This window comes from Ranitomeya imitator, chromosome 2, assembly GCF_032444005.1.
Source record: "Ranitomeya imitator isolate aRanImi1 chromosome 2, aRanImi1.pri, whole genome shotgun sequence".
NCBI classification, from domain to species: domain Eukaryota; kingdom Metazoa; phylum Chordata; class Amphibia; order Anura; family Dendrobatidae; genus Ranitomeya; species Ranitomeya imitator.
This window is the reverse complement of record NC_091283.1, coordinates 29500938-29513418: the sequence shown is the minus strand read 5'-3', so window position 1 is coordinate 29513418 and position 12481 is coordinate 29500938. Positions and strand designations below refer to the sequence as shown.

At 42.3% G+C, this 12481-nt stretch overlaps 1 protein-coding gene across 1 annotated transcript in view; it reads right to left on the bottom strand.

Moving 5' to 3' along the window:
* LOC138661546 (antigen peptide transporter 2-like) overlaps nucleotides 1-12481 on the bottom strand; it is a 41051-nt gene that overhangs the window by 25947 nt on the left and 2623 nt on the right. The window contains exons 2-9 of the mRNA XM_069746344.1: nucleotides 8750-9285; nucleotides 8210-8324; nucleotides 6699-6829; nucleotides 4103-4308; nucleotides 2867-3064; nucleotides 2099-2227; nucleotides 1672-1860; nucleotides 938-1111 (exon numbers count right to left, since the gene is read on the bottom strand). Of these exons, the coding sequence (XP_069602445.1) occupies nucleotides 938-1111; nucleotides 1672-1860; nucleotides 2099-2227; nucleotides 2867-3064; nucleotides 4103-4308; nucleotides 6699-6829; nucleotides 8210-8324; nucleotides 8750-9245 (1638 nt within the window). The 5' untranslated portion in view covers nucleotides 9246-9285. The remainder of the gene's footprint in view (nucleotides 1-937; nucleotides 1112-1671; nucleotides 1861-2098; nucleotides 2228-2866; nucleotides 3065-4102; nucleotides 4309-6698; nucleotides 6830-8209; nucleotides 8325-8749; nucleotides 9286-12481) is intronic.

The following is a 12481-nucleotide window of genomic DNA, read 5'->3' as shown; positions in this document are numbered from 1 at the left end:
TATTATGATGGAATATAGGCTGAACTGGATGGACAAATGTCTTTTTTCGGCCTTACTAACTATGTTACTATGTTACTATGTATGTAACTAGAGCGGGTGCAGAGAAGAGCGACCAAGGTTATTAGAGGACTGGGGGGTCTGCAATACCAAGATAGGTTATTACACTTGGGGCTATTTAGTTTGGAAAAACGAAGACTAAGGGGTGATCTTATTTTAATGCATAAATATATGAGGGGACAGTACAAAGACCTTTCTGATGATCTTTTTAATCATAGACCTGAAACAGGGACAAGGGGGCATCCTCTGCGTTTGGAGGAAAAAAGGTTTAAGCATAATAACAGACGCGGGTTCTTTACTGTAAGAGCAGTGAGACTATGGAACTCTCTGCCGTATGATGTTGTAATGAGTGATTCATTACTTAAATTTAAGAGGGGACTGGATACCTTTCTGGAAAAGTATAATGTTACAGGGTATATATACTAGATTCCTAGATAGGGCGTTGATCCAGGGAACTAGTCTGATTGCCGTGTGTGGAGTTGGGAAGGAATTTTTTTGCCCAATGTGCAGCTTACTATTTGCCACATGGTTTTTTTTTGCCTTCCTCTGGATCAACATGTTAGGGCATGTTAGGTTAGGCTATGGGTTGAACTAGATGGACTTATGGTCTTCCTTCAACCTTAATAACTATGTAATAACTATGTAACTATGTAACTATGTATAAATGAAGTGTATACATCAGTAACATCATCCATGTATAAATATGAAGGCTCCATGAAATATGGGATATAAAGCAGGTGATCCTGGGGCGGACAATATTCTGGATTACATAGTGAGGAACATAGCTGGAAACATTAATATATAAATTAATGACCGTCAGCTGCTGGAGGCTTCTGTGCGGTTGATGCTCCAGATGTCTGCGCTTTGATACCAGTCCTACCTTACTGTGCAGATACTGATGGTCGTACTCAGCCACCGGTCTCCCATCAAGAAGGATCTCCCCGTTCCGGGGCTCGTAGAATCGTTCCAGGAGGGACACACAGGTCGTCTTCCCCCCTCCTGAGAGTCCAACAAGAGCGGTGACGCTTCCCGGGGGAAGACTGAAGGATAAGTTCTGTCAGACGTAAAATAAATGATAGGGGAAGAATATAATCAAGGGACAAATGAGAGAACAGGACACATATGGAAAGTATGTGAGGTGTCAAAGTGATGCATACAATGAGACGCGGGATGGAACTTACTAATTGTACATTGAAAAAGGTCCTGGATCTCAGAACCCAGGGGAGATGTGTGGAGGGGCAAACTGCTCACGTGAATGCTAAGGCAGCCCCCTTCTCTAACAAAGCCAACACATAGAGCAGGGGGCTGGCCTGGCTGCTGAAATAAGCAGTCAGCCAGCCCTCTTCACACATAGCTCTTTATGGGGCCCAGCCTAATACTATTTCTTTCCAGTATGAGCTCTATTGGCAAACCACATTAACTGGTGGATCTGATGGGAACTCCGGCTCTCTATGGTGAGTAGGATCATTGGGCTCAACTCAGTAACAAGAGTCGTAGTTTTTGGCTCACAAACTGCTCTTTATTTGAAGGAGTTTTCCACTACGTGTGTGGGGGGCCAGGAGATAGATGTCATTATGTAAGGTGTATAAAATACAAGGTGTTCCGCACACTCACCTGCACGGCCGGGGTGTCTGGACGGGACGGATAATAAAATGTGACGTTCCTGAACTCAAATTCACCACGTAAATCTTTTGGGCAAAGTGATCCTGATGTGGAGATCTTAGGCTCCCGATCCAGGTACTGAAAGATCCTGGAGGCGACTCCTGCGGAATGGGTTATCTCACTGAGCATGTGAATAAGGCTCTAAAAACAATGGAGGAAAAAAAGGTCAACACCAGAGACACGTGGCAGTGTCTATACCGGGGGTATCCCACTGCGTGGTGGCCAGTCTTGTGTACTAATGTTCGGACCAGGACTGCAGTATCAGAGAACAGTCACTATGCAATGTATAGAGCTGTGAACATATATATATATATATATATATATATATATTTATTGACTTTGGAAAACATGCACCATTGTGATTCCCTTGGTCTCGTACCCGTATGTAGTTGCTAGACTCCATCTGGTACATGATGAAGGACACCATCGCCCCGGTAGTCATCTCTCCCTCAAGGACTAATGTGTGTCCATAGCATAACATGGAAACCTGCGACCCCAGATTGATGATCTGAAGGGAAGAAAAGCGTCTTTATCGTCAGGGTACACAGCTAATCAGCACAGATAGTCACATTTAAGTAATTTTTTCTCGCTGTGGCCGCGACCACATCTAACTTTGAAGATGAGAACGTTACCCCTTAACTGCATTGTGCAGATGGTGGAGGAGGACAATGCTATGGGGATGTTATCAGGCATCGTCCTCGGTCTCTAAGTTCCAATGAAAGGAAATCTTAATTCTCCCAGATTTGTGGGAACAGTTTGGGGTTCACCCTTTTCTGTTCCCCATGACTGCGCCCAGTGCACAAGGTCCATACAGACAAGGAGGGGGAACATGAGCGGTTGTACAGATCCCGGACCTCAGTCCCATCCAAGAACAGAGATTGTGAGCCCGGCATCTCCTCATTATCAGGGTCTGACCTCACAAATGTTCTTATGGATGTAGCAGAAATTTGATGGTCAGGTTGGATTTCTGCTCCTGTTCTGCTGTGGATTTGCACTTCTCAGATGTGGACTGTGGTTGGATTTCACGCAAATTCTACAGTGGAAGCCAAGCCGGAAGACATGTCCTATCTGACAAGTGTGAATATGGGCAGCCATCTCGTCATACACAATGTACGGTAACCACCAGGAATACAACGTGTTTACTCACCCTTATTAATAGGAGGTAGAGAGCTCTGGTCATGTCCCTCCACATCTGCAGATTGTGAGTCTTTTTCAGTGACTCTTCATATCTGTTCACTTCTTCTTGTTCAGCAGCAAAACTCTGCACAGTTTTAACCGACTCGATAATCTCTTTTGCGAGATCACTTGTCCGGGCAATCGAATCCTGCACCTTCTTCACAAGATCCTGAGAGAAAAAATTAAAAAAATAAAGTCAGTCAATTTTGTAGATTAGAAAATAAAAATTTGTATACAGACTACTTAAAAAACACTCAAGTAAAAACATGTTTCCATCTTCTACATGATAACTGTATGACAGGAGCCGTCTAATCATCATCAGTAACTGTGATAGCAGTTTGTCTAATGTCCAGTGAAGTTGCTGTGTGGTACAGTCCATGCAGTTTCATCATGTAGCTCAGATGATTGAAATGGTGTCAAGTAATGCATGGGATCACTATAAACCTTTTTTCACACTAGTGGTTTTATTGGTTGTGGTCAAAAGGGTATATTGCAAAATACCTTCATCTCGTTCAAAACAGTTCAGATCTACTATACATTGTGAGAAGGCTCTGCTGCCATTTTTATGTATCCAGAGTATTTTACATGTTACTATTGGTCTTTATTGCTCTGATTATGCACCTTTATGGGAGCCTTATGCCAGCTCCGAATGATATGGAGCCCTAAGACGACCACGTGCACGAGACCTAATAAGAGCATGTTCACACAGAGGTTTTTTTTTTTTACATGGATTTTGAAAATGATCCACTTAAAAATCCACATTAAAATCCACTTAAAATACTCTTTAAATACTTTTTGGATTGGATTTGGAAGCGGATCTGCTTCAAAATTCATGTAAAACACTCTGTGACCATACCCCAATTGTCTAAAGATGGTAACAAAAATAAAAATGAGCAACTAAAATAAATTCAAAAAGTTTAATGAAAAGTAAAGGCTGTAGACTTTTTCTGCTATGGATATCATAGCAAATCTGCAATGAAATCCACGTTAGATGCAGATTTTGATGCTGATTTTGATGTCAATTTCAAAGGATAAAATCTGCCATGAAAATCTGCACCAAATCTGCAGTTTGTCTATTTACCCATAAACATTTAAGCATAATAAATATAATCAATAGTATTAGGTGCAATGATTATAGACCCCTAAGGGAATGGTTATTATCTATTACATACAGTGATCTGTGCCCCGTCCCCGCACATATACGCACCTCGTGATATTTGTTGTATATGCTCTGAACGATGGAAATTAGTGGCATGCTCACAAAGGTGAGGAGTGTAAGACGCCAAGACAGAGACAGCATGAAGAGGTAATGACCAACGCATTTAATCAATGTCCGTAGGGTTATGTTCACATTGGCCGCAATAGAGCGACTCACAAGAGACGTGTCGTTTGATAGTCGAGAGGAGATGTCACCTGTCGGAGAAGAATAAATTGTGCATTAACTCATTTCTAAGGGCTCATTCGCACGTCAGTTTTTCACATACGAGTGCTATCCATCTCCGCAAGGCGGAACGTTACTCATTGGATCCCGGTCAGACACCTCTCACCCGGCCAAACCAGATCTCACACTTTGCACTGACGAGGGGCAGTACCTTGAAACACAGTATCTGCAAATTGAGATTTTGTCTTTCATCCTAAGTCATGTGACAAAGCTCCTTAGAGAGTGGATACTGACTTGTAGGATTGCAATTTCCTATAGGTGGCACTAAAGTTCTAGTCATCTTCCTCTCTGAAGAGACAATATCCATGTTTTTCACATATCTGCAATTTTGTGGTCCATGCAAAATTGTGACTCGTCCGATATTGATCCGAGCTCTATGGACCATGAAAATATCGGACCGCATGTCACCCAAGTGGTGTCTATTTGTCACGTATTGATAGATAGGAAAAGATAGATAAACTTTTTTCTTTTTTTTCTGATCAGAGAAAAAGTGATGAAATTCTGTCAAAATGCTGATCAAAACATACTGCTAAAAACAACTTGTGGTGAAATATGTGTGTGTGTGTGTATATATATATATATATATAGATATGTGGGTAGTGACATATGTCTAGGGTTATATGTGTGACTAGTGATAATGTAGCATCTGTCCTGAAGGCAAGTCACACCTAGGTGTTAATAGGTACTTCCTTGCGATGAATAAATCCTCTGTCTCCAAATCTCACCAGGAGGTCTGCCTAAGGCCAAGAACAAAGGAACACTTGACACCTCTGAGTGCTTGGAGGGGAGATGCTAAATTGTGGCTGGAGGTAATCTATCCCTGAGAACCTCTCCACAAGAGAAATAATATATTCATTGGGGGCGTGGCCGTGGCCCAATCAAACAGGCAGCAGTTATGATATTGGCCTGAGGGGCCGGTCTAGAAGCCTGACCTCAGATCAAAGTTATAAATTTAGGCTGCAGACAGAGAATTGTGTTCACATGTGAGGGCGGCCTGAGAAGCTGATGTGTTCCAACTCCATTCACCCCCCCCCCCCCTCCTTCCCCTCAGGGAGCAGAAAGCAACTACCAGCTAGATGATTTCTGTAAGTTTTCTCCTGTTTATTTTGACATTGTTTGCATAAGTCGTATGTCTTTTTATTATCATATTTTTATACCTTTTTCTTATTGTAAGCATTGAACTTTTGCTATTAAAGTATAAACCTTTAACAAGTTGAACCTTGAATGTTCTAAAGAATCCATAGCCAAAAAGTGTGTGAGCCTTATGAGTGATAGACATATTTTTATTAGTATTATTAGTTCCAGGGACTCATCGCCTGTGTATTCGATTAGTGGTGGCAGCGCATATGAGCGGGTGTGTGGCCTGGGTCGGTGTGACTTATGCTCCCATTACAGCATAGGACAGAGCTTGAATGCTGGGACTGAGAGTGGGGAGATAGATTAACCCTTGCAGGCGCAACCCCAAGTCACGTGTGAGAGCAGGCACGTGACGAATAAGTGACTCCGCGGAGTAGGGATCCGTGACACAACTCATGAAGCTCAGTCAGTTTTTCTTGTACATTAAAATAAGTGATGTATGATTGAGGTCTTTCTGTAAAATGTAATGTTATAATTGACTAAATTCAGTCGCAAATGTTCGTAAAAATATGAGCTTAATATTGTCTGTGATCAAGGGATCGCTGTGGGTTTTCATTTGATTTTTAGTCTGATAACACACGTGCCAAATTTAGCCATTCCATACAGTCAGCCTAAGTCGTAATCGTATGATTTTTGCCAACCAGTGGGCCGATATGGGGGCTTTCCTTTTTATTTTTGCTGTTCAGGAAAGAGTAGACTGATAGGGACCCCGGAATAAAAATGGTAGTTTAAATCAGGCTTTATTACAATGGGAATCACTGGGCGATTTCTGCAGGTATGTGTCTATGTAGTGACATGTATAAGAGGCTTCTGTTGGAGGATATAGAGTATTATTGCTCAAAGTCTATACCCCAAAAATTAAAAAAAGCAAAATGTAAACTAGGGCATTTTTTTGTTTTACATATACAGTATATATGACACGTATTCAATTCACCTAAAAACAAAAAACTGATCAGCACCTCCCATCTGAATGCAGCAAGTGTGAACAGGAGCAAGCTGCTGTGACTGCATTATTATATAAACCAAAGCCGATAGTATATAATAAAATCAATGATAATAAAGGACACATAAAAATTCAAAATTCTACTCTCAAGCCTTTCTGATGACAAGAGAGCGGATATCTTCCTACAGAGTGTCAGGCATAATGTTTGCCCCCATAGCAGTACCCTAGGACATATGTGTATACAAGGTTGTGTGTCTCACAAGTTACAGTATTATACTTTACCAGTTTTAGTGGTTTCAAAGAAGGCGATGTCCTGTCTAATGAACGCGCGGAAAAGAAGACGTCGCAGACGTCTGGTGAGGCGAAGCATGGAGAAGATGAAGAGTCCTCCTCTGCAGCCTGCAGAAATAGTGCTAAATAAAGAAAAAGATACATATCAATATCCAATATTATGTCTGTATCCATGTAGAAATATTTATAGAATTAATGGCCACTTTATTACTGACACCCATCTAGTAGTGCGTTAGACCTTCTTCTGCCTTTAGCGATTTCTGGTGGTATAAAACCCACTAGGTGATTAGAGCGTTCTGCCGGAATATCAGTCATGTGGACTAAATCATTAGATGGAGGTACTGACAGGCTGTCTACGGCCTGTTGTACTTTGTTCCAGAGATGCTCTACAGGATTAAGATCTGGGAAATGTAAAGGCCAGGAAGAAGAAAAAGCTCACTGCCTTATATGTAGATGCAATCTATAACTATACGATCCTTGTGGCTTGAGGCATTGTCCTGCTGCCATAGAGGAAACAGCCGCCATGAACAGAGGATCAGACATTGTACTCAAGTAAGTCCTACTGCTGTCCTAGTATCTATCCACAGGTATCAGGGGCTCCTGCCCAGAAAACCTTTCCTACTATTACTGCACCTCCACGATCTTGACAGGAAGGAATTATCCATCCACAGGTATCAGGTGATCATGGTGCACCAAGAAAACGTTCACCCATAATTACTATTTCTCAATCTCAATCTACCTGACAGGAAGGGGTCATTCGTCCACAGGTATCAGAGGAACCAGTGTGCCAAGCAAACCTTCCTCCACCATTATTCCACCTCCATCAGCCTGACAGGGAGGGTTCATCCATCTACATGAATTAATGGAGCTATGAAAACCTACAGACCATTATTACTACTCCCAATCTGACTGACAGGAAGGGGTCTTCATTTCGGCTCTAATGGTGAGAGGTCCGATGTTTCTAATAAAGCGGTCATTGAAAGTATATTGTAATTATGTTCAATAAAGTAAATAGTAAATGTCTGTCCTGGGAATAACTGGGCAAGAATTAATATACCACAATGGGCCCATACGTGAAAAATAGAGCAGGAAGGTTTTCTCTTCCCTGGTGTGGCATCCAGTCTGGTCCTCCACGGCAGACTTCACATCTGTGCCGGACATCCTTGGTACTTATTGCACTTACTAGCACTTCTTGAGTGGTGCGATGCACAACGTGACGTCACAGGATTTAGATGGTGAAAGAAGAGCCCAGAATGCTGTGCACTGTGGTGAAGACTGCAATGGGGGACTGGACTGGAGGTCCGTGCAAATCCTGTCCAACTCTACTAAAAAGTAATGCACACAAAAAAAGTGCTTATATCAACCATTCAAGGTCAAGCCTCCACAGGAAAAATTACAGCTGAAATTTGACTGTTGGTTGACCTTGAATTTCTGTGTTCTCTAGTTTAATCATGAGGCCCAAGAAGTCTACATGTTCTGCCTTTGTCGTGTGTCTCACCCACCTGGAGATGGTCAACACAGCCATATAAATTATAGCCTCCAGGAACTCGGCCTCCCTGTAGTTGTTGGACAAGTTGTCAATCATCCGTCCCATATAGTAAGGAACCCACATTTCAACTGTGAACGATAAGATATTTACTTTTGTCCGTAGAAGAACAGAACTTTCCATATCGTATACAGTATATTTCAGTCTAAACAACATATTCAACCTGTTGAAATGTTCTGACCATGTCTAACCCTGCTATCAGATTCCTTCTTTATACAACTACCTCTTCACATATAATTACTGTCTCGTCATCGGATGACTAATGATCGGCTGAAAAACAACTGTATTACAGAACATGGAAGATCCTATGTTTCTCCATTATTAAGATGGAGAGACTCTCCCGGGAGATCAGTTATTTTTGTCATGTAAGACAAATGGCTGCACCAGGAGCCGCTCTCCTCGGCTATGTAGGGATTTCCATTCCCTGCCTTTTGTAGAAAGTTTGCAGAAAAAAGTTATATCACTGAAAAAGATGAAATTATTTAACAAAACTTACATGTCAAAGCCAGAAAAAGGAAGACAAAAGCCGAGGATAGGTACGGCCAATCCCGCTTCGAAAGTTTGACAAGTCTGGTAAAATTCTTCTTGTCTGTCTGTTCTCGTTCATCTCTGCCGGAAGTTTCCTTTGTGTTACTGGGAGGTAAAATCAGATCCCAGACCAGACATGACAATGGCAGAGGCAAATGGAAGAGGAGAGAGCTGGAGAAAACAGAGGATAACTCTGGAGACTGAGAGGTGAGAAAGAACCTGAGGGTCTGGTACAAAGGAGGCGCAAAGCCAAGGGTTAGAGCGAAGGGCAAGCGGGAGGAGATCCAGCGTGGACGAGGCAGGAGGTTGGATATCACTACAAGTATCGGAGTTTTAATAAGGTAGACCAGCCACACCGCGAGAAGGAGATCTACAGGATAATATATGAAGACAAGGCTGGATATTATGTACGTGAGTGATGAGTCCAGCAAGATGAGAAGTGGAAGAAAACATAAGGAAATCATTCTGAAGGCTGAAGAGTAACACGGAGACCTCGGCGGAGACCTACAAAGAGAAAGGACACAAGTTAGAGGCCAAATGTACAGTAAACTGTACTGCAACTCACAGGAACAGAAAAACAATAACAGAAAGTCCGAACCAAAGCTGTAACTCTTGGAAAACGTATATTCAGCCCTAAGAAGTTTGTCCCGGGGATAAAAAAAATGTTAAGGTAGGAAACTGACCCTCACCGATCCACTCTACTGCCCATTCCGAAACTTCCTCAGTCTTTGAAGGTCTCTACTCATCTCATCCCGTCTCCAGTAGTAATGGCGAGAAAAGGCAACGTTACAACTGAGCCCTTTATAAAATGAATTTTACGCCCTGAAAAGTCCCTGTAAATGGATCTGAGCACAGCATAAAGTAGTGACAGAGGCCCAGTTTCCATCACTGGTCATTTACTAGCAGTCTTGCAGGAGCTTTCAGCCTACACTCCGAGCCCACGATGTTCTCCAGTTTCACTGACCATAATCAGAGCAGTGTACCCGGCCAGACCGCAGGGTTCCTCGTATGTATATATGAGGCAGATAACTCTGGTCAGGAGACCCAGTGGTCAGGCCGAGAATTCCTCTTCAAACACAGTCCATGTTTCATAGACCGGAAGTATAAAGGCGGCATTATACACAGTATAGGGTGAAGGCTGTCAATCAGCCGCAGAAGGATGGGGAGATCCACAGCTCAGGAATATCAATGACTAAGTAACCCAGAGCTGGTATCGGGGTCTCCACCACTACCCATGGATAGAGCAGCAGAACCTGGATGACAATTTCCTTCAAAGCAATTTTCCCACTTTTATGGGCTCATTCGCAGCATAAATAGTCACAGATATGTACAGGACTTTCCTATATACTCAAATCTCATTTGTAAACATCCTCTCATGCGATACAGAAGCAACCTCAGAATTCTAGTTTCAGAAAAATCCTCATTGTGTAAATATAACCTAAAGCTCCATCCGGCAATGGTCCTCAGAAGACACCGCCCTCATCAGTCCTCATCATTTACAAATTGACTCTGCAAATCCTGATAAGTTATCTGGCTGAAATCCAGCATCAAATCTCAAGGAAGCAGAAGCAACTGCACGGACGCTAACGCCGGCGTCAGAAGCTGACGGGAGAACACAGCTCTGAAATTAAAAATGATGAGTGTAGGAGACATCTATAAAGCCCCTCAACACAGCCCAATAATCGGCCAAAGGGCAGGTTCACACGAGCGTTTAAAAAATCAGAGTTTCATCAAGAAGTAGCCGGTTTTTGTTCTTATTTTAATCCCACTTCTACCTTGAGTTTTCCTCTGTTTGATTTTTTTAAATCTGCCATACGGTTCCCGAGATATGGGCCGCATTATTTAGTGCCAAGTTTTATAGTCCTTAGAAGGAGGCGTGGTTCACGGATTCCTCTGGGGCGTGTCTTTAGGCCGCTCTGCATAATTAACCTGTGAGCCACACCCCTTAGTAAAGACCATGAAAATGACCACTTAATAAAATGGCCTATATCACTGAAACGATCTGGCAGATTTACATATGGAAAAAAATGGATTACTCAGGAGAGTAGCAGAAATAAAATAAGAAAAAACAAACAAACACATTTTACCCTGTGATGGTTCCTCTTTAAAAAAAAATCACAATAAATTGTTAAAAAATAAGAACTTTAAGCCTACAGCCTCACATGTGCACTTTATAGGGTTCCCATTGTAGTGTATGATTTCATATAGATATATTACTGTTGGATTCAGTACGAAAAAAAAAAACAACAGAAAAAACATGGCTGCTTTATTGGATGCCATTGTGTAGATGGTTGTGACAGGATTTGGCTATTTAAAGTCTGGGTGAGATTTCATCCTTTAGGAACCGCTATGGGCCAAAAGCTCGGTACATACTATGCCCCAGCATGGGCTGTGCGGCAGCACGCAGACACCATGCCGCACTCTATAGTCTCCACTATCTCATATAACGATTTTTAAAGAACTGTCCTAATAGTGGGATCATAAAAAGGTCGGTCAGGGTGAGTGAAAATTTGCATTACAATTGGGGATTTAACCCCCTGATGCCTATACATTTAGCGTATTGTGCTGTATATGCATAGCAAAGAGGTGGCATAAGCACAAAAGGCGCCCCCCCCCACATCCACAGCGGTCGTTCAACCTGTCAGATGCTGCAACCTACACGGTCCGCTGTACCTAAGCGGTTAGACCGATGGAGTGCACCTGTGATGTTATGACACAGTGATGATTATGGGCAACCATATCATTCATTGTCATTAAGAAAAGTCACAGGTTTGGCATGTGGGGGTGACACCATTAGGCCCAGCTTAAGTTCTACAAAACAGGAATAAATCCCTGGAGAAAGGCAGTTTATAATGTTAATGCTTCTGTGGTCAACTCCCACCATAATGGATAAAAATGTAAAATATATATATATATATATATATATATATATATTTTTTTTTTTTTAAAAATTGTTGAAAAGTAAAAAGAAAATATGGTGGTTAAAGGGTCAGTTAAAGGGTTTTTGTCAGCACTTTTCGGGATGTATTTAGTTTCAGTTTCTGACACTTTCCTCTTGCGGACGATCATTATGTGAAGAATTACTCGATTTTAGTTCCTCTTTGTCACATTTTTCAGTCACTTTCACTTTGAAGCGTGTAAGCAGGAAGCTTCGGGCCGCGTCTCCAGGTTACAGCTGCCGTGAGAGATCTGACTAATCAGACTCCAAGAAGGTGAGGTCACATGACCAGGTGCTATTGTCTGTAAGAAAGGCGAAGCCTCTCATGAATATTCATGAGCAGCCATTTTAAGATGAATCAGCGGCCATTTTGTTGACAAGCGTTGATATCAATCCGTCACTAACGACTAATACAATTCTAAGAGGGAGGCAACATGTTTAGGGAATATGGACGTCACATCGCCTCCTCCTAGGACTTGTAGATCATTTGTGAGGCCGATCCCACTCCATACATGGCGGCACCAGAGATCACATCTAGTTCCTATGGCCGCAGTTTTACCCCAGAAATGTCGCAGTAAAACATGACCGCGTCATATAAAGGTGTTAGGTGCTAGGCCCCTGCGATTATGCAGCGCTCATGGTGTTGCCATAGCAGCCATGGGCCTATTTCCACCATATTGGCACTGATATGAGTAGGAGATTGGCAATTTTACAGCCGTCTGTGATATTAGTATTCTACGCGACCCGATCTTTCAAAAAACA